This window comes from Gymnogyps californianus, chromosome 1 (genome assembly GCF_018139145.2).
Source record: "Gymnogyps californianus isolate 813 chromosome 1, ASM1813914v2, whole genome shotgun sequence".
NCBI lineage: Eukaryota > Metazoa > Chordata > Aves > Accipitriformes > Cathartidae > Gymnogyps > Gymnogyps californianus.
The window spans coordinates 186,068,763-186,096,446 of NC_059471.1; the positions used below are offsets into that span (position 1 = coordinate 186,068,763).

Here is a 27,684-nt window from a genome sequence, read left to right on the forward strand (position 1 = left end):
CCCGACAGCTGGAGGTTGCGGCGGCGGCTCCTCCTCCCCGGGTCCCCGTTAGAGCCGAGAGACCCCCCGCGCTCCTCCTTATTGACAAACACACAAAGGGCCGCGCCGGGGCCGGGCCGGGGACGCGTCTGGAGCCGGCATGGGAGACAAGAAGAGCCCGACCAGGTAGGGGCAGCGGCGGCGGCGCCTCCTCCTTTCCCCGGGCCCTTTCCGCGGCGGCCGGGTGCGTGGAGCCGGCGGCGATGGCGGCCGGCGGGGCGCCCCCCGGGGGGGGAGGCGGCGGCGGCGGCGTGAGGGCGTCGCGCCCGGTGTTGCCCCTGGCGCGCGTGTGTCTCCGCAGGCCGAAGCGGCAGCCGAAACCCTCCTCGGACGAGGGCTACTGGGACTGCAGCGTCTGCACCTTCCGCAACAGCGCCGAGGCCTTCAAGTGCATGATGTGCGACGTGAGGAAGGGCACCTCCACACGGTGGGTCGCCGGCGGCGGCTGTGGGGGAAGCGGGGGCGGAGGGGGAGCCGTTGGGCGGCCTCCCGCCGCCCCGGGGTCTGAGGGAGGGCGGTTGTGACAGGAATCCGGTCCGGGGGGAGCCGTTGGGCGGCCTCCCGCCGCCCCGGCGTGTGAGGGAGGGCGGCTGTGACAGGAATCAGGTCACGTTTACGGGGGAGCCCCGGGCCGGGGCGGACACCCCCCCCTCGGCCCGGGGCTCCCCCGTAAACGTGACCCAAGCCAGGGAGCGGTGCGCTGGCGTGTGTAGAAACAGAAATAATAAATGCCAGGAAGGGCATAATTGCATGCACAGCCTAACCCCGGAGAGGCCGTGCCCCTCACACGAAGAAGAGCCATCCCCTGGGGCGTGCCTGCTAAGACACTCACCCTTTAATGTTGGGGTTTTTTTTCCTTTAAACTCATTTTTTCTATGAGTTTAACTTTGCCTCATACATACCAGCCTTTTTTTTATTAATATTATTTTTTTAATTCGCTTTTCATCACAGAGCATCACTGTGCAGGTTTGTGGGGGCTGTAAGGGTGGATAATAACCCTTCACTGTTTAGGGAGGAATTGTTGATTAGCTGAATTGCGCCGTATGGAAGTGCCACCCTGCGTATCCGTGACTTCCCAGGAGGATCTTTTCTCTGTGCACCCGTCGGAAAGCTTGCGGTGGATTACCTGGTTTCTGCGTCTGCCGGTGTTTTTCAGTATTGTGGCCTAAATGTGCAGGCTTGGGGAATGGAGGCTTTTTATAAAACCAACGGGAGTACACTTGTAGCCGTTGCATGCTAACTGAAGAGAATATTGCTAAAGAATCCTTTGTTACAGTTATCATACCTATGGGTTAATCTGGTCAGGAAGAGAAGTTTAAGTGGCAATAAAAGTTGCAATCCTATCAAAAGCAGCAATTACATTCTAGATATTGGTAAAAGCAGTGCTGAATATGACTTGCAACAAATGTTTGAAATTGTAAGTGCAAGGTTGGGTCCAATTACTTGACAAAAAAGGTTAATCTTTTATTTCTAGAGTGGATTTCCTAGACTTCTGAAAACCGTAATGAATGTTGAAAGGACTTCTCATAACTTCAGTTTTGAATACTAGTTGATTTTTTTTTTTTTTTTTTAAACCAAGGAAATCAGTGAGGTAAATGTGCTGAGAGGAATTGCATCTGTCATGTATAGTGTGGTTTCCAGTTATAGCAATGGCATTGTGTTTGTATCACAGATAGATGTGTACAGATCGGTAATATTCAGCAAAATAATACTACTGTAGTAATGAAGGCAAAATCTTTAAAATAGCACGAATAAAGCCTCTTTAACCTCCAGTCAGTTTGATAGGCAAAGTCAGTTTAAAATTGTGTTTTGTTGCATTGGAAGCTCAGTTGGATAAAAGCACTAAAACTTAAAAAAAAACAAAAAACCAAACCAAAACAAAGTGTGGAAAAAATAAACAGTCCTGAGAAAGCGATATTATCATTGGTTTCTTTTTTCCCCCGCTTGAATATTTCATGATTTTTTAATATTTTAGCAACAAAATGTCTTTTTTTTTTGTTTTTTTTTCGTTTCCACTTTCTCCCCCACAGTGATCCAGTATGCAGAGCTTTAGTTGATACATTGATTTTTGTTTCTGTACTTAAAGTCTGAAACAATGTGTAGCTGAGTAGGTTTATGGGTTTCTTTTTCCCATAAGGTTTAGATGGGTTGCATTTTCACATGTTTGCAAAGTCTGGGATTTACACATCGCATGTGATAAATACAGGTTGAGGTTTTAGGCCAGGCAGTTTTAGGCTCCAATTCTGAAATTAGATTTGAGCTAGTAAGTAGACCTTTGTGTCTATGGAGAGAATCATTAGGGTGCCAAGGAGACACAAAAGGCCATTTGGGTGGATTTTTTTTTTTTTTTTTTTTTAAGGAGCTGGAGTCCAAGAGACCAAATTGGGGCCTTGTACTATTTGCTGGTACTGCCTATACAACAAAATGTTTTTCATCAGTGTTGGTCAGAATAACAATACTATGGTGTTTTGATGACACCGTGAATGCATTATTTATTTATTTATTTTTAATCTTCCATTTTGAAGCTTAATGTTAGATGAAGTTGGTGCCTCAGCATGGTGCTTAGTGTGCAGTGGTTCTTACTTCAAAATTTTTGCTGCGTTTTTTTACTGATGAGAGCTTTGTCTATAAGACACTGTAAAGCACTGGTGTTTTAGTTCAGAGAAATCTGTTTCTTTGTGGTGGACAGTTTAAAGTCTGCTTCTGCGTGTTAAAATTGACTAAATGTGACCAGATTTGCAGATGGAGAAACAGGCAATCATAGTCAAGTTTAGTGGTTTTGAAGGCCACTGGAAATTAGGTGCAAAGTTGATTAAAACAGTTGTATTTTTTTTTTTACTAATCATGGACAATTAACTTTACAGAAATATTTTCAGGTGTGGGGTAGGGTTTGTGGGTGTTTTCACTGTTGAATAATTTCTTCTCTCTGAAAGAATTATCTTTCATGCCAGAGGCTAGACACGGATTATGATCTTTAACAACTGGTGGAATCGCTAAGATCAGTGGAAATAATTCTTAAGACTTCTTGATTATATTTTAATATACTTCTAGACTGAATTTTCAAAGCAGATTGGATCATGGAGTTAAATTAACTTTGTCCATGGCAGTATCACCTTGAATGGTTAAACTGGGATGTGTTTGGATGGGAGACGTCCAAGAGAAATCCTGGATGCTGCAGGAAGTGGTGTACCTGATTCCCAAGGTGGCACTCTTTTCTTTGGGTTAGTACTAAAGGAGTACCCCAGCGTGGTGCCAGTTAGATGTGCCATGAGTCAGACGTAAAACTAAGATCCTATCTGCCAGTTGGAAATCCCTGTACCTTTTAATGTGGACCCGTTGCCAGACTTGAATTTGGTAATGTCACTGAGGATCTAAGTTTTCCCTGTAGACATGGCTTTCTTATTTACTTTCTAACCTAAATTGTTCTGTATTGTTGCTCGGGTACTGAGAAATTACTATGTTCATCTTGATAGGAGACTGTACTGAATATAGTAATTTTCTGTATGTGACCTTTAAAACATTTTGAAGTCTTTCTAGATGAAAGATGTTGTATAAATGTAAGGAACCTAGGGCTGTAATAATCATTCCTTACTTGGACAAATCTGCTGAAGTTCATTAGAAGCATGAGTAAGGAATGCTGAATAGAACCCTAACGTACTGTGTTATAGAGGGAACTGGTAATAAACTCTATATTTAGGTTGCCTAATAGTTTCCATTATAAAGAAATTGTATGATCTCTTTGAGAAGCTCTATTGTTTGCAAAAGCCATTGAAGTTTGGCAAGAGGAAGAGTCCTTAGGCTAAGTGGTTTGATTTCCTTGCCCCATGAAATTGTTTAAGTTTTGCTGAGATGTAAACACTTGAAAATCATCATTCCCCCTCTGTCACTTGTGTTGTACAGAAAAGTAAAGTAATTGCCAGAACACTGAAAAAGCCCAGACCGGCATCACTGTAAAACCAACAGTGGCAATGATGATATGCTGAAAACCCGGAAGGGAATTATTTGGCTCCTGGGGAGGTTATAGTGGGGTTGCTGAATTTGGTCTGACTCTTACAATTACTGCTTTGCCAAAAGAAAGTTGCCTTCATGGGCACACTACCATTTCTTTTCTTTCTTTCCTTCTGCTCTTCATGGTGCTATCTGAATCAGGAGTACACCAATACTGGTTGACCTTCAAGAACTGGGCTGGATCCTTGGACAGACCTTACTGCAGCAAGTATTTGCTCCCAGTTTGTCTGTCCTTCAGTAGGTGTTTGGTTTTTGGTTTTTTTTTTTTCTTGCCAGCTAACACGGTTAGTCATTGTAATTTAGACACGTTGTAAAGCTGAAGATTTAAGAGTTCCAGTGTTGCTGGGAAGAAGTACGCAAGCGGACTAGCATTCTCTCTAAAGGGATGTACGTTTGCTACTCTCCTGTCTTCTAAGAGGCTGCGTTGCTGCTCCATCACCTCTCTACTCCATCTTCCTCAGATCATATTAACGCTCTTGTTATTCAGTTAGTGACGGCATCCAGATTTAAAATTACCTGCCACTTTGCTTTTCTTAATGTGGTTTTTATGCATGCGTATTGTGGTCTGGTGTCTAGTTGCCAGGATCCCATTCTTTTTTCCATGCTATGACAAACTGATCCTCCGTTCAGTGTGAAGGATAAGCATTCAAGGGAGTGTAGTGAGAGCTACAGGAGGAACTGCAAATCTGGCTTTTTAAACTTTGAAATGCTTGGCATGATACTCTGCTGTGTAAATAAAGGAAAAAAGGGGAGCAGGGATACATGATCAATTTCCCCTTTCCAGAGCTGATAGCATTCTGTGATTTTTAAATTAGGAAAACGGACAGGATTTCAAAGGATATTTCCACTAATAGTATTCTCTTAGCTAATAATAGAAGTTTTGTTGTACAAAGATGTAACTACTTTATGTTTGTTATGATTTTATTTCATTTTATTTTTTAGAACTACTTTTATTGCTTGCTTTGAATTCAGTAAAAACTTAATCTTACGTATGAATCTATGAGACTTAGTGCACACTATTCAAGCCCAAAGTATTCTTCTTTTGGCAGGGGGAAAGAAGGAGGGAGAATAAGGAGATGAAACAGGTACAAGTGACTTGTGTGAAGGTTTTTTTTTTAATTAGATGTTCGTCTCTGATACACATGTTGGGTGAGCTGCTATATGCAATATCATTTACATAAAATAGCCCCTGATATTTGTAGCCAGAATGAGAAAGTCATCTCAGGTCAGGATGAATTTCTGTGGATTTGGGATCTGTACCTCTTAACATGCTGTACTGCTGAAGTAAAGACATATATAACCAGCTGAATGGGGGCATGGCTTCTGTGTCCTATGCTGTATTGATCTCCATTACTGAATCATTCCTTTTCTCCCAGCCTAAGGTATGAAAAGCCAACTTTAAATCATACCAGACAGAAGAGTCTGAGGTATAAGGAACTGGGATGCCATCTTTGTACGTTTGCTTGATATTTGCTCTGTGCTCCTTGATTGTGCTGGAGAGCGTGGCCATTCAGTGTGTGCATGTATTTTATAAGCATGTCTGACAGTCTCCTAAATATGAGATACGGGTCTCTACTTGAAGCTGTCATGAGTTTGTTTTATGCTTTGAGAAGCATAAATAAAATGTTTAATTTTTTAACTTGGATATCAAGGTCATTTTTCTTCAGAAAATATGTGCAATTTGTTTAGTCATGTACCATCTGGATGTTTATAAGCACAAATCAGTTACATTTAACCAAATCTGGTATTTGTATTTCTGTTGAAATGCAGTACTGGTCAGGACAGAGTTGGTACTTATCTTGTGTATCTGGTTTAACATGTCTGTTTTACAACAGCTTGTTAAGGACTCTCTCTTCTGCCTTCCAGTATGCAGCCTCTGTGTGCGCACATGCGCATGCGTGTGTCAGGGGGAAGGTTGTGAAGGAGAAAAAGAGGAAGAACTGCCTGTCATGCTGATTTTACAAATACATGACTGAATCAAGCTTAACAGACTGAAGAGCTGTTCGTTACTTGTGGTAGTTTGGAGAAGGAAATATTTGCAGGAATGAAGTGAGTGGAAAAGTCACATATAATCCATATTTTACCAAGCTCTGTAATACAAGTTTTATGTTTTAGTTTAAATATTAAATTATGAAGAGGAGCATGAATAAATAGTTCTCTTTTGCTCTGTAGATAGCCATCAGGTAATCTAGTCATTCTGGACTTCCCGTCCTATTTTTAAAAAGAGTTTTTAAAAGTAACCTTTGGAATTATTTAGGAATTTATTTAGGAATTATTTTCCCTGAAAAATATAGTGAAACTTAAGAATTTTACACGCATCAACTTGAATGAGGTTTTGTTTTTCCATATAAAACAATGAAGTAATTTTTATTGATTGGGGTGGCTCTGTTAGATGCTGATAGGCATAGCTTGTATGGGCAATAGAGAATGCAATGGACAGCCAATCAAAAGAAGGTAAAGCTTATATTTTAGAAAGACTACATAAGTAGTTGGTTTGGGTTTCTGTTTTTTTTTGTTTTTTAAGGTTAATTCTGTTGTTAAATCTTTGTAGTTTTGAACCTGACAGATATTTTAATCCATTACTCTAAACAGCTCATGAAAAAATGTGCTTTTCTTTTTTGTAAGCATGAGCTGGGTATTTTTGGTTTGATGTTTGTTTGGATTTTTTTCTGTAATTCTTTCCTGATGTCTGTTATAGCTTGGGTTTTGGTTTTTTTCTTCTTCCCTTTTTTAATGCAATCTCCCCAGAACAAAACAAACAGTATTTCATTTGATATTGGGCTAAGACCCGGTAGGGCCTGTTTGATCCAACTTTGATAGTTGATTTAAACCTAGTTTAGTTGTTTCTTTTTGCATCATATTGAAAATAGTAGTTATATCAGCGGTCATCTTTGGCCAGAAATTTAGGTAGCTGTCATTGTGACTTGGCCTTCTATATGTATATACATCATGTAATTAAAGAAACAAACATGGAGCAGAAAGAAACCTATCACTTTCTATAAACTTTTTCTCTTCCCCTCCTATGATAACTAACGCTGTCAGAGCCGCTGAACAGGAAGAAAAACTTCTTAGCCCTCTGTTTCCAAGATGTCGGATCTGATCATGAATTTAGGAGATATGCTCTCTAGAAGGCCAACTTCGTTAATGGGCACTGCAGGGTCAGAGGTAGGTTCTGCCAGTTAATAATGGCGTGTTCAGCTGAATTGTACCAAAGCCAAGCAAAACAGATTAGCATTTGTTTTCCGCAGCTACTAAAGCAGTAAAAGCTTTGAACACATTTGGGTTCGTTATAGGCATGGTTCTAAAGAGGCTAACATGTCTCATTTGGCTTTTCCATGTTGCCCTAGGAACTCAGGATGGAAAAGATCTTCCAGTGAGTTAGACCTTCTCCCATACTGAAAGAGGATCAGTAAACCTGGGGAACGTAATCTTTGTTCTAACAAGTCTCCAGTGAAGGAGACTGTAACCCCTTTAGACAGCTTATTTATAGTGCCTTTTACCCTTGATTTTTTTCCAGATATCTAACCTTTCTGTTCAGTAAGATAAGTTGATTTATACTCCCCCTTTCCCCAGTGAATTACCCACTATATTTGTAGTTCTTTGGTTATTGGGTTATGGTTTCCATGTTCACCCATTTTCTCTCTCTAAGTCTTTCTTACAGAAACAAAATTTCAGCAGCCCTTTCTTATAGGTGACAGTTTTCTTCAGTTTGTATCATGATTCTTTATTCTTGACTCTTCAGGTGACATACCTGTTTCTCACAGTAGTAGCCCAGAATGAAGACATACCTTCAGCTGAGTCACTTCTAGTGTAAGGTTTAGTGGGATTGTGCCTTTCCAAAATCCTGCTAAATTATGATGTCTGATGTTGGTACTTCCCTGAATGAGGATTTTCCTTTTGTGCAATAGTATCATGATGTTGGCTTCTCCGTGCCTTGCGATCTACTTGATCCAGTACAGTCTGGTGTCCTTTTGTGTCCCATTGTTACTTAAGTAGGGCTTTTTTAATGCAATCGTGGGGCCTGTGGTGCTTTATGCTGTCTTTCTTGGATTTCATTGTTTTGATTTTTGAGTCATCTTAACTCAGGATGGTCTTGACAGATAGTTCTCACGACCTTTCAGCTTGGTGCTATTTGCTTGTTCTATTCCTTATTCTTTTGTCCAAAGCATGATTAAGAATATTAAATAGTATACCTGTAGAACCTCACTATAAATGCTATCCTACATCTACAGCTGGTCGTTGAGAACTCTTAAAAACAAACAAACCAACCCTAATTTTGAACTTCATTCTGAACAAGTTTGTCCCAATCATAGTCTAGCTTGAGTGGGAGAATGTATTTTTGGTTGTCAAGACTTGGGACATATATTGCTTTTCTCCTAGTCACTAGGACAGTTAGTCCATTAAAGAGAGCAACTAGACTGCGTCAAGCCAATTGCCTTTATCCTTTAATGCTCCCAATTGTTAAATAATTTCATTCTAGTATCTGTCTGAAAATTGAGTTAGGCTGAGTAATCTACTACTACCTGCATTTTTATTTACCCATCTTGTGATTTCTCTTTTACTTTTCTTTTTTTTTCTTTTTCTCTTCTGCAGTACTTGATGACTTCTTCCATCTTCCTGTAGTTCTCTAAACAAATTGTTTCCGAGAGTGAATTTCATTAGATGCTGTTGACGGCCATACATAACATTCAGTAGCCCGGTCTGTTTCTTATTCTAACTTGTACTTATATCCCCTTGTTTAATTTGGTTATATAGAATTAAACTTTTGTGTGGAGACTGAAGCAAAGAAGCCTTTATGCCATCTGGTATTCGCTTTCTTTCCATGTTTGATAATGGATATACTTCTTTCTTTCTATTTCCATGATTAAGTACTTTCCTTTGGGGCATAAGTAGTGCATGTTTCGATTTGTTTAGCTTTTTCTTTTTCGTGTTTTTTTTTTTTTTTAAGTGGAAATGTCATCTTTGTTTTTAGTGCCACCAGTGGTATTCTTGCTCACTGCGTCTTTTCTAGGGAAAATTATTAGCTGTCCTGGACTAAAAGCTACTGGGATTTGAATAAACACCTACAATAAGATTAAGTATGTTAAGAGAGAAGTCTAGCTGGTAAGAAGAAAGCTGTTGTATCACCTGTAGAGTGAAGAGAAGTTGCATTTTCTGCCCCATGACTTTTTATAACGATTTTTCCTTTACTGTTGTGACAGCCCACTATGCCTGTTCCTGTTTAAAACTTGATAGAAGTGTCTGTACTTTTCATCTTCAAAGTCAGGTTAGGACAGTATGCTTTACAAAAAATTTTCTCAGAGTATCAAATGATGTCTTGTCTTGTTGGCTGATACAGTCAGCTACAAAATACTTTCAAAGTAGGCTAGTGGAACAAAATATTAAGTGTTCATTTTTTGTGCTTTCATGCAGTAGCTTATCCCAGTTTAAGTAGGACAGAGAGATCCTGAGGATTGTCTGTTCTCTCTGAAGTGCATTCCACTGGTATGTGGTACGTTGATGTAGAGCAGGCTTGAACTTGGAGAGTTCAGCTGCAGAATGTTGTTGGTAGGCTTTCGGCTGGCAAACTTTCCATCAGAAGTCAGATTGAAGACTACAAGATATGACCTTGACGTCTGCTACAAGTTTTTTCTTGTTTTCTTAGGAGTTGGGGGGTGGGGAGGAAATGAACAATTGAAAATTTTCCCATTCTAACTTACTGGAAGTTTGGGACTTATCTTTAAACTTTTCTGTAACGCTTGAATATACTTTATCTGAACTGCACAGTTCAAGTGACAGTGCTTGGTAGAAAAAAATGTGTGAATGAGTGGGGGTTTTAAAATTTACTTTAAAAATAGAGTTCCTAACTCTAAAAGCTGAAAAAAGTTGGTTTGACACATTCAGTGAAAGGAAAGTTGTTTCTTCCAGATATCATTGACTTCTGTGATTAGGGTCATGAGCTAGAAGTTCTGTAATTGAGTAAGAAGGGAAAAAGAAGAGGTGAGGGCTGATGATTATGTGGCATCTTTTTCTATTAATATACGTCTTTTCTGAAGAGCATTATGGAGACTTGATTTTTTAGGGAAAGTGTGTAGTCTTTTCTCCTGCTTAAGGTGGACATCTTTGTGGGGCTGGCTCTGAATGGAAGAAGTTCCTAGAATGCTGCAGCCTCCTGGGAAGATCAGACCCACAGTGCAGAACAAATAAGATAGGTCAGAAGCAAGCCTCTTCCTGTTTGGTCACACAACTACCTGTGCCAAGTATTCACCCTGTTTTGTGCAACAATAACTGTGCTGCTGCATCAGTATGAACCTCATGTTTTGCGTGTGTTTTTTTGTGTAGGTGCAAGAAGCATCACAGTTTCTACAGGAAGGGGACAGAGGAGCAGCCTGGAGGATCCAATCCTTTGTGGGATTGGAAGTTGGGAGAGGTCACTTCCCCATGAATCCCAAGGATCTTGGGGTCTAAAAGACTGTAACCACTGCCTTCTCTGCAGACTCCCAAATACTATCTCCTCAGGGGATGTTGTTAAGGAAATTGAGCTTCCTGACCCCTGCTTATATGTAGCACATTGTCATCTAGGAAACATAAATTGGTTGATACCCATATGTTTCCCAAACAGGGTATTTTCAATATAGCTGTCACTTATGCTGAGCGTTGGTGAACCACAGTTTGTGGCGTATGGGGAAGAATTTCTAACAACAGTGTGCGAGAGGTTGAAGCCTTAAAACTGGTTGTTGGAAAAGTAACATTTGATGGCTGCTTTAAAAACTATCTGTGAAGATGAATTTGGGCTTTCTAAAGGTCCTCATACGGATATTTCTTCTTAGGGCAGACTGTTGTGCAGTGTACCAGTTGTCTTCAGGAGACTTGCTGGCCTCATCTGTTAAATGTCATCTGGAAAACAGGGCATTCCTTTAAGGGAATGATTAAATAGGGACACTGCCTCAAGGGGTAGTTTTCTGTGCATTTATATGGTGACTGATAAAACTATATGGGTCTTGTAAGTCTATTCTAATTGAATCAGCTTTTATTGAGAGACAGAATTGCTAGAAATGCACTGAATGGATGAATTCCAAGTAAATGATTCACACTGTAAAACAGCTAGGAATATGAAAGCACTGGAAATCAGAGCTGGCTGAAAGTTAGAATTCAAGTATACATAGAATGTGTAGAAATTGCATTGTTACTCTGCAATATGCATATGGATCTATATTATGTTTTCCCATACAGACCACTAGCTCCATTGTTTGCACTGTCATAATTATTCAGTTGTATGATTTGCAGAGGCAGTGTAATGTACTGTTAACACTCTAGGATATGACAGAAGTGATGGTAATGAGAAGAAATAATTTTGGATAACAACGTAAATTATCGATGTTGAAGATGCATTTAATCATGAACTGCTTCAATGTAGAAATAAAGACTAGTTTCTCACAAGATGGCTTTGTGTGGTGATTAGCGTGAGCATATTCATGTGACACGGCAAGCTAAACGTAGTTTAATCTGATAGTTTTTATTCTATGAATAGCTTAAGAGTACTGATGACTGAGGGAGGGTGAGCTGATCTATGTCAGAATCCAAAGACTGCTTCTCCTGCTAGTGATTTAACTTAATTGCTAGTAACTATTGTACTTGCATTACAAGAACTGGTAATAGGAAATATTTTTTGCTTTTCATAATGTGACTTCAACTGCTAAAAATCAGGAGTGGCATCGTTACATCAAGTCCTAGCTTCTGTGTAGACCACAGTTTGCAAGATCTAATTGGCCACAGTGTTTGCAATACTACTTAGTATACACGGTGTTCCTGATGATTTCCCATTTGTTTTAAATAATGCCACTGACGTGCTTATGCAGAAACGAATTTTTTTTTTCTTTCTTTCTTTGGTATTAGGAGGTAGGTTGTGGTCTGGTTGCACTTGATCACAAAAATCAGCAATGGTAATGGAACAAATGTTTGTGGTGGGTTTTTAGTGAAGTTGAAAAAGCAGTTTCCTTTGTTCTGGAATATTGTTTCCTCAGTATTTTGGCAGAACCTAGAAGCTCTTGTTGCACAAGGTGCTGCATAAAGAGCTTGTGGAGTAGATGTGATAGTCCATTAAATGATAAATGTGACTAAAAGTAAATTTTGCTTGTGTATCAAATCTAGAAAAAATGAAATGTTAAGTTAGTTGAAAAATTGCCTGTTGGAAGAAAAAGTCTCAAAACATTGTAGCTACTAATCTGCAAATACGTGGAAGAATATATTAAAAGCTGTTGTGCGTTTTGTGTATAGAAACACGTGACAATTCTCTAATTATTTGGGAGTGTTTTGCATTTGACAAAAATAGTCCTGCACTATTGAAGTTTGAAAAATATTTCATGCTTTAAATGTTTAGTGTCAAACTAGCACTTGAAAAATTCATTGTCTTCTTGAGACATGAAGAAAGATCAGTAAAAAAGATAGGGAAATTGATACGGTAAAGATAGGAAATTTTTTTCTTGGCTTCTGTACGGCCAGAATGCACGTACTTACACCTTAACGATATGGATTTGTGCATAAACTGGAATGAATGGCCTAAAATGTAAGACTTAAACTTTTGCCTTCTCACTTGAAGTTTAATAAGATTGTGCCATTCACTATGTGTCAAATTGGCTGTTGACTGGCTGCATTATTACATGAGGACAGTTACTGCAATGACTTAATGCATGTATGTGTGTCTCGGTTCTATTGATTTCTTTCTATATTATAAAGAACTTAAGTAACAATTTCTTGACTCTTAGGAAATTCTTCACCTGTGCATTTGTAAGCCATAACAACAAGATTATGATGCTAAATTAAATTTGGTTCCATTTATTTTGTTTAAAGCTGTCAACACCATTGCAATGTCTGTATAAATATAGGCCTCGGCCTTCCAATATTTTTCAGGGATTCCTAGTCTTTAAAAAAAAAAAAAAAAAGGCAATCTCTTTGAAGTTAAGCTCTTTGCAGGCAGAGGTCAGCTCAAAACAAGGAGGACTGGGATAGCTGTGTATATGTTTAATTTTTCCCTCTGTTTAGGTGAAGTTGCTTACATTTGCTATTATTAAAGCCAGTTACAGTGGGAGGGAAAAGAGACTCTGGAAGGGGCATAGATGCAAAAATCACTAGTGTCATTGTAACCTGTTTTGCAGAAAGACCTCTGAAAAAAAAGAGAAAACATGCCTGAGGAAGTGGGAATGTTAATTACTTGGTATTTGTAAAGTAACTTGTTATCAGTGTGTGAGGGTGGGGGGAAGGATATAACTGTATTAAAAAGGATTGACTAGTGGGTAGGAGGAAAGTTTATTTACTTCTTAGTAACTTCTACTTCAAGGTACTGTGTTACTTGTTACACAAACTCAATTTGAAATATATACATATTTTTCATTCTGGAGCCATTTAGACTTTCTGGCATCTAAATCTACATCATCAGTCCATCATGGAAAAGTCACATTCCAAAGCTGCTGGTTGTAACCTGTCCTGTGATCTTCAGAGTAAAAAGCTGTCTAAGCTCTATTACAAAGTTACAGTTAGAACTTTGCATAATTAATGTCTCTTTGAAAACACACAGGAAGTGTATCATACTATACTATTGCTACAATATTTAACTATAGCTGTACCCTGTAAAAGTTACTGAAATAAATGCTGTAAGAATGGCTCAAAACATTCATACCTAAGTGAAGATACTCTCCTAACAATGTGTTACAGGAGTAGTCTTTCACTTAGAAAATCTTCTACCTAAAACCACTTTTTCATGTCCTTCTTTCTGTCTGCTTAAAAAGCTGTTTACTGTAAAATCACTCATCTTTCCAGCTGACTCCCTGTATACATTTACTTGCTTTGGAGATTAGGAACAACTTTTTATTTTTAAATTAATTGCTCTAATTACTGTGTTAAGATATATTTGAGAACGTGGACCTTGGTAGTTAGAGAAATGAGGACGTGGTGAAGGAGATTTGAGTAGGGACTAGCAAGAATATGATGATGAAGTAGGAAGTATGCAAAGATAAGCTTTTCTTGAGATTTCGGTAATGACTGTGAACTAGAAAAATGGAGATTAGAGTATTACTGTGGATATCAGATTTCTATTAGCTTCTTGAGACATTAATATTTAGGATAGACATGAGTGGAAAATGATCTTCAAATAAATTATAAGATATTTAAAGCCTGTACATTTGTATTGGGAAATGATCCCGTCTAGTAATGAAAGAACAGAGTAGGATTTGGATGATTTGACTTTGTTCTCAACAAGATTTTAATGCACTTAACTGTATTCTGTTTAGACTTTTAAGACATCTGTGGTATAAACATCAGCAAAATAAGACTTTTATTAGGGTTTGGTTAAACCTAACCTTATTTCTTCCAATAGTTTTGTTTAGTTCACAATGGCATATTGTTAACTGAGTTACTTAAAGTGGAATTATTTAAGAAAAAATGAACAAGTACTTACTCTAATATTAGCTGTACAGGAGTTTGTCTTTTTGGTTTTGGTGACAGTTCCGAGGAGCGTTGAGCAGGGTGGTCTGTAGCCTTATTAGATGCATGGCTCTCTGGAATGAGCATGTGTGGTTTTTCTTGGTGAGCTAATACATCAGGTCTCATACTGTCTTGCAAATGCATTCTGAAAACACTCGTGGAAGTGTTTTAAACTGTTTCAATTGTTTTTAATGTAGTTTTGCAGAATTTTAGACTAGCCAATGTATGAGAGTCTTTTATCAGCTTTGTGAAATTATACAGCCAAGTGATGTATATGAAGGGATATTTACAAAACTATTTGATTAGATATCTAATGGTAAGATTTGATGTGATTTAGATGAAGAGACAGTCACAATCATCATGAAGATGGCTTTGTTTGTGTTGTCTGGAGGTGAGGAATATATGATAAGATATAAAGAAGCAAAGGAGCGATACAGAATATTAAGCATCCCAACAGTGTGCATTTCTAAGTACAGATATCTGAAATATAGCCCTGTATTCAAGATGCAGTACTAAAATTATGCTATGAATTTTCCAAGAACGTATTGACTTGTCTGAAGTAAAATACATGTTTGCTGTTAGCAAATGGGTAGCACTTTTTAAAAAATGGTCATTGGAAGTGGCACCCATCCTGTTATTTTCTACATAAAGGCTGAAGCTATAAAAAGGAGGTGACTAAATTTAATTAATTCCAAGGTCTGTCCCCCTTTATCAGAGATTACTCTTATTTCCAGTGGCAATGCACTACAAAATACAGACAACTAAAGACTTTCAGTCCACCCCCTGTCATAAGAATTAAATTTGCTACCAAATTCTAATAGAATTGAAGGTTGGAAAAACTCAGGCATGTTAACAAGGCATTTCTGAAATCCTCGGTAGATGAGGGAATAGCAAAAGCTGGTGGAGAAATACTAGTACATGATTGAAATTACAATTTCATTTGAAAAAAATACTGAGTATCTTAACTCAGCAGCTCAGTCAGAAACACACAGAAGCCCCACCGTAGCAGATGGAAAGGAGATAGGCCAGTCTGCAGGACACTAGAGAGAGAAGAATACCTTTTTTTTTTTTCATAATGATGTAAATCTGTGGTAACTTCTAGGTGAACAAAATACAACTTTTGTGGGTTTGCTATGAAGTGAGAAATTTGGTGCAGAGTAAGCTTAGAAGAGTTTGATAGCGGCTTCTAAAAGCTTGCATTTCAAAAAGAAGACAGACCACCCAAAAAAGAGGGGGTTGGAGGGAGGACAATAAGGTACAATTATAACATGTTATATATTACTGTAAGTTGTATGCTGTTGTCAGGTATCCAACAGTTTTATCAGTCTTGTTGGCAGTGTAAACCTCTATTTGATGTGTCTGAACCTTCTAGCATGGTTGAATACTTTAATAATCAGATGTTGTCATACTGGGGATAGTATAGAAGAGTGTATAGTTTTGGGCAAAACCAGGAAGACTTCAAGTATGAATACTAGTGGACATGGTGAGTTTGTGAAAAACATAGGAAGAGTGATTAATCTTTGAAGTATCATATAATTACTTGACTAGAAGGTCAACCTGTGGGGAAGGTACTAGTTTTGAATTTGAGAAGAATGCGTTAAATGCTTTCCTTGTATTTGGCAGTAATTTTGAAAAGTGTCTTAAAATTTGAATGCTGTTTGAATTGTTACAGTAATATAACATGTTCCTGTGCATCACCTTGTTGTCAGAACTGCCTGCAGGAAGGCTCCACAGTAAAGTTGTTTTCCGTCCAAAGTTGCTGAGCATTTGCAGTGGCTTAAGAATGCACGTAGCTGGTTACTGCATATCAGCTTATCCATGATACTTTATTTGTATTTCTATAGATCCATGGGACACATTTTATATGGAAGTCAGGGGACAACAGAGCTGTCAAAAGAAGCAAGCAGTGTAATTATAGGTAAATGAAAGAAAAGCTTCTGTAATTAAAGTAAGGATGAGTGCTTGAACAAAAATTTCTAGCTATCTAAATAGAAACCAGCTGAATTTCAGCATGACTTAAAGTAGAAGTTGCATAAGCTTGTATATATAGGATAAGATAGAAGGAAAAATCAAAGGGGTATTAATCAGAAAGTGGGGGCATTGTCATGATGATACTCTAGTAGTCATATTTCTTTGTGACTGTCAGAAGTGCGTGATTTTGGGAAGTTTGCTTTTTAAGCTGTTGTCCTTCGTAAATAGTAAATGAAGAATAAGGTGGAATACAGGAAAACTTGTAGTGGTTTGAGGAGCTGACTGACTTTCTCTGATGCCTAGTGATTAGTTCTAGGTATTTTTTCCTAGAAGGTGACTGAGCTTGTTCTCTTATGCTTTGCCTGAAGATACTTAATTGGGAATGCCTGACTTTGATTTTAGAGTTTCTACTGCCTTAGAACTGTGACAAGCGTTCTGGGTTTAATCCATAGTGCATCAGGATATTCTGTGTTTATGCAGCTTTTGGAATAAACTCCAAGACTTTCCCAAGGAGACATCATAAAAAAAAAAACTGTGTGGAGTTTGTAAAGGCCAAAGCATTTCTTTTTTTGTTGTACCGATCCTATTCTTTAGCAATCAGCTTCGCAAGTTTGACCAAAGATGACTTGTATAAATGGATTAGTTACTGCTTGTAAGGCCTTTTGGCAATAGTGATTTTGATAATTCTTGAAAAACCCTGGAGAGTGAAATTCGGGGCACTGACTGACTAGATTACTGGTTTCCAAAGAATGAGTTCTGCCATGCCTTGCTGGTGGGACAGAATAGATTGCAGAAGTGTGAATGAAGCTGATGTTCAAAAACATGCTGGACTCATTACTTGAGTCCTGTGCAGTGAGGGCCTTAAAGCAACAAGGAGTAGAAGATTTGAGAACTTCCATTAACTTGGAAGCATTTATTCTGTCCTCCTGAATCACCTGAAAGGGAAGAATGCTTTGTATTTAAAGAATAATGTGGATTTTTCATTTTTGAGGAAAGGATTCCGTGACCAAGGGCAAGACCAAATCAGTTGAGGTTTCTGTTCCAGATATTTCTAACCTCTCTTTCTTGAGGGATGAATCTGCTGTCTTGAACAAAAGGTCAGTGTCTCCCTGCAGGGAAGAGAAGTTTAGATAAATGGTACTGCTTAAGGATTAGGAGTGCCTTTGAATAAAACCTCTTTAAGTCTCTGAAACTTGTGGTTTTTTTTTTTTTTAAGAAGTGATGATCTTTTACAGTGGAGGAAAGGAGAAAATTCGTGTGCAAAGTTGAAATTATGGAATGTATGGGATACCGTGTAGAGATTCTGCGTAAAAGGAGGTGAAGAATTTTGAAGAAATACCACAGGCTTTGTTTTGCTCAGGAGCTGGTCTTTTCTGGGAATAAAAATACAATAGGGCATAAGATATTGCTGATCAGCCTGAAAACTTGAACTGTTCTGATGAATAAATGATTCCTGGTATATAATAGTTACCTGTTCTGTTTGATAGTATGAACATCTTATCTGTTTCATTGAATCCTTCTGTCATTCAAAAGGTAGCTTCTTGGTGTGTGGCAGAGAAACTTGAGTCCATGAACCAAAAATAGATCAATACCATATTGGGCAGCTACGACATAACATCCCTCTGGAGGAATAGTGTTTCACAGGCAATTTCTTCCTGATTTCTAGGATGGGGCAAGATGTGTATAATTTCATAGGAAACCAGGGAGTAAGAGGAATTTGAAAACAGAATTGTATCAGCTCATTGATAGGTAAGTAAAACTGGACTAGAATATTGCTTTAGTTATTGGAGGAAAAGCGTGGCAAGTAAAGTGACCAGAGCTCAATAGCAGACTTAAATATCTGGCTTAGCATGTGGTATTCTGAAAGTTTTTAAATATGTTGCATGTGGCACTTGCTTTACAAAATAGATAATTTGCCACTCCAGACAGGATAAGCCTCCAGCAAGGGCTTTTTGTCTGAGTTGAAGCCAGGAGGTGGATGGACTTGAGAAGAGGAAACGGAAGGAAAGGATCGTATTAGAATGGAAGCTCTGCTTGGCAGATATTATTCTGGATCCAGGTTATCTGTTGAAGAACATCTTTCAGCTTGATTGAAAGGTGAGGTGACAGCATTTCCTTAATTTAGACCCATTCTGTTAAGATTGGGAAATCGTAATTTTCATACTTCTGCAGTAGTAAAATATACAAAGCAGAGGAGATTTAGCTTCAAGAAAGAGCGTGCCTTTGAGTATGTCTCCTATTCTTCAGAATATCTGAACTCTGTAAACTGCGCATTATAGATGATAATACACTTTTCCCACAACAGGTTGAAAAGGTGTATGTATTCAGCACTGAGATTTAATTATAGCATCTAGCTTTCCATATAGAAAAGCATAGGTTATGTTCTGTGATGATACTGGGAGGATATGGGTGCTGGTTCTGTGTGGACCAGTCCAAGTCCAGCATGGCTCACAATGAATCAAAGCTAAGGTGTTGGCTGCTCTGTTGGACTGTTGATGTCTGCGCTGTGCTTCTCAGCAGTCTTATTTGCCTGGCTGCACTGTGTGCTGCTTGGCAGTCTTACTTGGTTGGATCTGCGTGTTCAGGATATGCAGCACCAAATGGATGAATCTTCTCCGAACCCTGCACACAGGGGTGCATCATGCTGACGCAGGACTCACTTGAGATGTAGGTAGATTTGGGTTTGGTTCATGGAAAAACTGTCACAGTTGTCCACATCATGCTCTTTGTTTTTGGACTGTAGCAGATGGACCCTAGAGCTGATTTGACAGATAAGTAGCTCAGGTCTGTCAGAATTTGAGCTTATACTCTGAGTAGTGCAGGAGACATTAGACTGCTTTATGGACTCGTGATGGCTGTAGAAGCAGCACTGTGCAAATGTAGTTGTGCTCTGTATAAACTAAATAAATTCAGCCAGACCTCAAGATGCCTCAGCATTAAGCCAGTTTGGTTATCTGCATGTTTGATGCAAAACTCAGATGACTGAGAGTTTACTGTACCTCTGTTGCATATGTTGATTATTAGTATTGTACATAGATTTTTTTTTTATTTCCATTTTCAAAACTGACCCGCTTTGTTGTAATGAGACCAAGTTATTCACCGTATCAAATTGGTCAAAATTCTTTTTACATAGAGTATTGGTGAATACCAGGTGAGGGAAATTAAGGAGGCATGTACCGCTGTGAGATGTCCAAAATGACTTATGAGCAGAAAGGTATTGTGTTGAGCTCTAGGAGAGGGAAATGACTTAGGGCAAAAGTTCCAGATATCATTTGGTCTAGTGCACTGTGTGTATTCTTGAATGAGTATTTTTCATCTCCAGGCATGTAAAATAAGGCTTTTTTAAAAGAATGCCAACAATGAAAACTAGTCCATCCTTCTCAGTGTTAAATATTTGCTCCCTTTGAGACCATCAGTGTTGAATGAGTTTCTGCACACAAAACCTAAATAGACAAGTCTCTGCAGCCTCTGTAAATATACCCTCTAAAACAGCAGCTAGATCAAATCCTGTAAGATAAAATGTAGTCACATCCTGCAACAAGAAGAATAGAATTAAAATGATGACATCTTTGTTGTTTAGCATTAATGGGAATTGTAGGGAAGACAAAAACTGTATCTTTGAATGTTTGTATTACTGTCTGTTGGCTTTTTAAAAACAAAAAATGTTAGTTTTCCTTATTTTCTAAAGGAGATTATGAACTGTGTGAGTATTTGTATGCAGGACCTTGAAAGCAACATTGGAATCAGATAATTAATAAAACCATAGTGGATGAGGTTGGAATAGAAATGTAGGTAGAATTATTGCTGATGTTAACTTAGAAAAAAGATAACACTGGCTGAAAAGGAAAACTAAGTGATAGAGAAGGAGAGGCATAATATTTGGAGCTGTGATGTTTAGTGATCTCTTGGAAGCTCATTAAATCAGTCTGTTGGTACGGCTGCAGTGCTTAGGGCCTAAACCATAAAGTTCACCTCTGTTGGAAAGAATTGATAGCTCTTATCTTTTGTGTATATAGTGTATGCCTCTCTCGATTAGTGTTCCACTTAAAATGACTGAAGTGAAATTATTAGATAAAAATGCAAAGTTTTGAGGGGCTGACTAAGCAATATGTGTTGTATTTATGAACATTTCTGCCTGTAGTTCTGGTTTGTTCAGTTGTAAAGTCACTCCCAGTGGTAGAGGCAAAAATGCTTGTAATCATAATGCAGAAGCTTATAGAGCTTCTTTCTAAACACCAGTTAGCTCAGGTGCTCTTGAATATGTTCAAAAAGCAAATTACCATAAAAATATTGATGAAATAAAAGGTGGTGTTAACATCGTCTGTATCTACTTATCTGTAGCAGCCTATTACAAGGAGTCTAACTAACTGGTTTTGAAAACCAGTAATTTAAAACGTCATATTTTGGCACATCATCAAAATCAATTTCCTGTTACAGGGATAGTTTTTCTTACATTTATCTTCTCTGCGAGAAAGCCTTCTCTGTATGAATTCCTTCATGCTTGAATGACGATTCAGCTACCGCTAAATCATGAACAATTCTATCAGGTTAAAGCTTCATGAGTGGTAAAGTTATGTCCTGAAGCCTGCGTGGCTTGCAAAGTGCTTGGTTGCAGTTCAGTAGCCCCTTTTGAGTACCTGGAAAAAAAGCCCATTGAACGCTTGAAAGACACTCTCAGTGTTGAGAGATGTGAATTTATTTTTTTCTCAAATTTTTAATATAAAAACATTGAATGCCTCATTTAAGAAATCTGGCAGTGACAAAGCAGGTAATAAATTTTAGAACATAGATATAACTGATAGACAGCTATAGAAATAATTGACAACAAAAAGATGGATGTTTAATTCGGAGGAATAAAGTAACTGAGTGGAATTCCTTGTCACAGCAAAACCACATAGAACCTCTTGATTAATTTTTAGTGCAGCTTCCCAAACATGATTTCTCTGTGGTTTTGTTTGTCTTAACTGACTTCTGTTCCTTGTGGCAAAGATCTTTTTTGTCAGTCTCATTTGTTTTATGGTACTAGAAAAAGAAGTTCTAATCCTAGGACTTAGTTCTAAGCTTAATTTCCCAAATTAATAGGAATTATCTAGTTTGTCCTCAGGAATTTAAATTGTTGCAAATTGAGAACTCCTAACATAGTTGGCTAAGAATTTTTTTTCCCCCTCTACCCCTTTTTAACAAGTTTCCATGATCATGGTGGTGTCCACAGCCCTGGGCAATAATTAATTCTGTGTCAAGAAGTTCGCTACTGTCTTACTTCATAAGTAACATGTCAGATTATTCTGTGGGGTCACTATGTAGTAATAACGGGATTGTCACTTGGCCGTCACTAGAAACATTAACTTCCTGTATCCCTATCTCACGGAGCAATCATCAATTCAAGACAGATTATTGGGTTTTTTTACATATCACAAGTGTTTTCCACCTGAAATGATAAGCTTGTGCATCAATTACACCTTGGTTCTTCTCTATGGCAAAAGGTCAAAACAGTTCTGGGACAAGTTTTCTTAAAAATATCCTACGTACTCTGTTAATGTAAACAATTGTAGTCCATCGACTCATTTTAGTGATTTTGGACTCTATATACTATGTGTTTTCCAAGGTTGTAGTTGCAATGCTCTTCTGAAAAGCATGTAGTCATATATTTGCCAGTTGATAGAAGCTGGGTAGTTTTCACTAAGTGATCCGTTGCTGATCTTCGTCTCTCTGAGTTAGTGTGGGCTTAGCTCATGAGCGGGTATGCGGTAGCCTAGTTTTTACACCAAAGTTCTATTGTGTTGACATTTTTAATGGTCTTTATTTTTACTTTAATTCATTAAGAACTTGCTGTGAAGACTCATGAAATCTCAGCTGGTTTATATTAACTGCCTTTCCCACACTTTATGGATTCTTGTAACTTGGCTTTCACTGTGTAACATGAACTATTGCAATCATTACTGAAAATATAACTTGCTAATGGGAACTGCCATTGATTTTCTGCTTTTGTTATTTTACTCGTCACTTCACCTAAGCAAGAAGTGCTGGTAGCGTGATCCTGTGGGTTGGGCTAAATAAATATGCATAAGAGCTGATAGCTTCTATTGCTTTAATAACTGCTTTGTATTTTCAGAGTATCACAGTGCATATAATTTGTGCTTTTTCTATTTAAAAAACCCCACAACACAACTAACAAAACCCAAGAGCTTGGCAAGGTAAACATTCTTTTGGAGAAGAAACTTGCATCTTCAAGGTGTTAATAGAATCGCAGAACCTTCCTTTTTATATGTCATGACTTGAAATTTCTTAATTCCAAAATCTCAAAATAAAGAAATACACTTGCATTGGAAAGAGTAAAATGTTTCATTTCAAATTAGAATCACTGTATTCCAATACAAAATAAAATAAAAATGAAGCAATTTCAAAATAATATTTCAGAAAAATGTAAAAATAATAAACAGTTGAAATTCTTTTGCCTGCTGTTCCTCTTCTCATATTTGTTTTTCATTTGGATCAAAACTTGGAAATTAAACCTATGCTGTGTATACCGATGGAATGTGGTCAGAAGTTTCTGTTGCCAGCTTTTAAAGTGTATATATATGTTCTGACAGCTATATCCTACTAATATTAGTGCAGTATATTTTTTTCCAGTGAGCAACTTGATAAAAATGATACACAACAGGATTTGTCATTGCTTTCAGTGAATTTGAGCTGAAAACACTTAAGTTTTACTCTATAAGGCCAACAGTGGCTTTAGCTCTGATACCTGAAAGGTCAGCTTTTTCCTTTTTGTGATATGGATTGCATACTTCTGTATTGGAGTACACTCAAAACAGACCCCTTCATCATTTGAGGGGGCTGGGAGTGGGTGGTAAAGTATTCCCTCTGGAAGCTTCATCGTTTGGTGTCCGCTCTGTGTAAGCCTCTGTCTGGATATGACAACTGGGAGAAAAGGGCACATTGCAAAGTCTTGTCCCTAAATCCTTAAAAAAAACCCCAAACCAAAACTCATTTGTTGATAATGCGAGTAAGTGAAACAAAAGGCTGTAATGGGTTTAAATTTGATATGCTATTTTAATGAAGTATTAGCAGCAAGATAAGTTTTAGCAATATTTCTTTTTATAGTGATTGTTAATGTTAATAACTGAAGTGTAGAGAGTTTGAGACTTGTAAAGTCTAAGCATTATGCGTGTCTATATATATGTGCACACAGGAAACCTCGACCTGTCTCTCAGCTGGTTGCACAACAGGTTCCTCAGCAATTCGTGCCCCCTACACAATCAAAGAAAGAGAAAAAAGACAAAGTAGAAAAGGAAAAAAGTGAAAAGGAAACAACAAGCAAAAAGAACAGTCATAAGAAAACCAGGTAAAAATTTTAGAAACTTTTGCAGTATTGGTAAAACCTAATTTAGAAAAGAAAATAAGAAAATGTTCTGCGACTTTACTGCTTTGTAAGTGCTGTGGCAAACTTTTTCAACAATAAGGCTAAATATTTGTGTGTGAAGTTTCATTCATTTAGGATGTGAAGAAAACCTGCAGTTTGTAATTTTGACCAGAAGATGGAGACCAGCTGAATATAGAGAGAAAGACTTAGGTATTTTTGTTAAGGGTTACAGATGTATTTCTCACACCATACAAAACTGTAGGTAGGCAAACGGATGATACTAATCTCTGGAAGAGAGAGGGGACAGGAGTGACTAGTTTTCATGCAAAATAATAGGAGAGAGAGAGAACCAGTACCAGACTGCAGAAGAATGGGAAACTAACATGGTTATTGCTATCCTTGCAGAACTGGAATAAACTTTGAAGGGCTGAACTAGGGTATAAATTAATGTGACAGGATAAGGCATGTATATTACCTAGTGATAAAAAATCTCTGTGCTACATCTGGGATGCTGAAGGAAACCTTGGACTCTTAGAACTGAGAACATGAAATATTACAGTACAGACAAGCAGTTGTAAAAGCCTTGATCTTGCTGTAAGACCAGGTGGAAGGAGGGTGCAAACTGCAAAACAAAAGCAGCAAGTTTAACCCCTAAATCATCACAATCTAAGCATAAAGTTATTGTGGCAAGAATGCTGTGCCAAAAAAGCTGAGAAGTATACAGGACATAGTCTAATCAAATGTGGGAGGAACTATTGGGTTTTTTTTTTTTTGGAAGCACTCCAAAGTAGTCCAGCCAAGGAAGATCCTTTGGGATTAGTTATGCAGAGAAGTAGCAGATGCTTTTCTTGTGCCTGAAATAGGATCATCAGGATCAGAACCAGGGAGAGACTGAGAGTCAAGAGAGAACAGTCATTAAGCAAGTCATGGTTAGGATTATGAGGTGTTCCTTCCTTTTCTTTTTTTCTTTTTTTTCTTTTTTAATACTCAAATTTACTAGCTTACCTCATGCAGCTGAAGTACTTCAGTTATGAAGTATTTGAAGTTAACAGTTTTAATTACGCCAATTAAATATTATAAATTGAAATATTGGTGGTTGAATTGCTATAGTACATTAAAAATGCAAAAGCGAGGTAGGGAAAGAGGGAGAACATTTAAAAAATAACTAAAATAAAAAGCTTGGACTGAAATACCAGTATTGAGATTTGCATTAAGAATTGCTATTTGAAATAACTAGGCTACTTTTTTTTTTTAAATGCTTCAAACAGTTCAATTTTTCGCAGAATTGATTCACTAGGTAGAATAGCAAGTTAAGAATGCTTGATTAGTTTAAGCAGATTTCTTCAGTATCCTTTGGGAAAAGGATATCCTTTTCTCTTTGCCTTAAAACTTGTACATTATTGCTGGAAATGACCATAAAAATCTGCATGCACACTCAATATGATTAATAAGCTTCAGGCATGGCACTTATGCAGGCTGATAATGCTGAATTTTTTTTCTCCATTCCCATGTTACAGAGCAGATTTTCAGTTTTCTCTTAAATTCTTCAGTCGTGCTACTTCAGCCTCAGGGGAACAAGATGTCAAAGCCTGTCTCTAGTCTAGTGGAGGGAAGGCATGAGGTGTTTCAGCTAAGTAACTGGGAACGAATTATACTTCAAACAAAGTCAGATGATAGGGTAAAGGTTAGGGCTTTGCTGTTAGCACACCTGCTAACATGCGATGTCATTATTTTATTGCAACTTGAGCTAGCGAACACTGTGGAGTCAGTTAAATGCATAAAGCTATACTATTCATAACCGCTTGTATAAATTCAGCTGTCTGGTGACAGTTTTTCATGGTAGTCAAAGGGAAGTAGTAAATTGAAAGTACTTTATGCTTGTCACTAGCAAAAATATGATGGCAAAATATAAGTCAAAGTGTTCTTTGGTTCTTTTTGTTGTGAAAATCAAACAATTGAAAGATTAGATGAAGAGACTTACCCTATTAACACTATGTGTAATACTCAGCTCTGTGCATAATTTAAATCACAGCATATGCCAGGAATACCAGAGTTATACCGAACACAAAGTCCAGTTCAAATAGTATACTAGCAGTCCTAGTGAGGTTTTGAAATGAAGTAATACCTGCTGCAAGTTAACACTATCTGTGCTGTTGAATTGAAAAGACAAACACCAACATCTTCATTATTGAACATCATTCTCTACTTAGAATTGTTGCTTAAGGCTGCTGCAGAGATGGATGCTTCTCTGGATCAAATTTATAACTTTCTATAGCCACAATAAAGACAGACTTGATTTTTAAAAGTAAAAACCTTCACATGTGCAACAAATCCATATTGCTGCACAGTTACATTATTCATAAGGTCAACTTTTAAATAATCTTAGGAGAAGGTAATGTGTTATGTTCAGCTATTTTAATGTAAAACATACTAGGAAACACTCCTCCATAAATACTTGTGATACGTTGTTTTCCTATGTATAACATGTTGCACACAGCAGTCTTATGTACACATGTATGTTCTCCAGAGCTCCTAAAAAGTAGGAGGAAGACAAGATAATAAGATGGTGTGTGTGCTTTTAATATGATTATTTGCTTTATTTAGGCCAAGATTGAAAAATGTGGATCGAAGTAGCGCTCAGCATTTGGAAGTTACCGTTGGAGATCTGACAGTCATAATTACAGACTTTAAGGAGAAAACTAAGTCACCACCTGCTTCCAGTGCTGCTTCTGCAGATCAACACAGTCAGAGTGGTTCTAGCTCTGACAACACAGAGAGGGGAATGTCCAGGTCATCTTCACCCAGAGGAGAAGCGTCATCACTGAATGGGGAATCTCATTAAAGTTTATTTCCTCCAGTTTCTTTAGTCTCTTCTTTTCAAAACATGCAAATACATAACTTCTGTCACCTGTTACCACATTTTCATGATGGATTATTCATGCACAATTGGTATGTTGACTGGAACATAATTTATGCAGTTTTAAAAAAAGAAAAAAAGTGCAGTGGTAGAAACAATAATTTAAATGCAATCTACAAATGCTTACAAAGCATTTTCAGACCAACTTTTTAATCTTCATGTGTAAAGGTGCCATGAAAATGTGGTTTGAATGTTCATTATGCAGTGTTATTGGTAAGTCCATTTTCACTTTTAGTTTAGTGAATTCTAACACAACTCTTGGAGTCTCTACTATTGGCATGTACTGAATTTAAATTTTTATAACATAGTTCAAGCTGCCTAAATATGTATTATTTGAGAATTGTGAAACATAGTTATATGTATGCAAGTCAAAGATCAACTTAAGCAACTATTGCTGCAACAGAATTTTCATAATAATTATCTTCTTAAAAACACCTGCTGGTACTTGGTGTGGTTAAATAGGAAAAATGTTATTAAATAAAACATTTGTATGAATTTTTGCCAATGTTTGACACATTTTACTAGATTACTGTTACTGAATTATGTTGATGGTTTTACCAATATTTTTTCACACTTAAAACACTTATTGTAATGTTTACAAGCAAAATAGAAAACACATTCTAAGCGTTGATTGGTTAAACTTACAATTCAGGTAAAGTAGTACATTGTCACTGTACACTGGTATTCTATGTTGTGTAACAAATATTGAACCTCAGATGACGACGCATTTGGCAAAAACTAACATTTGGAAACATGAAAGTTTGGAAAAGCTTTAAAAACAGAAGTGCAGTTCTTATTTCTGCTTAGTGCTGTTTCCTTGCCCCAAATTTATCTCGTGTCATATAGTCACTTATCATTTCATTACAGGAATATCAGGTGTTGCACAAGAATAAGGAAATAAAAATACTATTAATTTTTTGTTCCTGAA

General features: G+C 37.7%; 1 protein-coding gene across 2 annotated transcripts; it reads left to right on the plus strand.

The window, feature by feature from the left end:
- YAF2 (YY1 associated factor 2) lies at positions 1-27,684 on the plus strand. Of its 2 annotated transcripts, XM_050909517.1 has the most exons (4): positions 1-165; positions 341-466; positions 23,669-23,821; positions 26,444-27,684. In XM_050909517.1, exons 1-4 carry the CDS (start codon positions 140-142, stop codon positions 26,679-26,681), a joined length of 543 nt encoding a protein of 180 aa, XP_050765474.1. In that variant the 5' UTR covers positions 1-139; the 3' UTR covers positions 26,682-27,684. The 2 variants fall into 2 exon arrangements, with proteins under 2 accessions (XP_050765474.1, XP_050765482.1); XM_050909525.1 differs by lacking the exon at positions 341-466.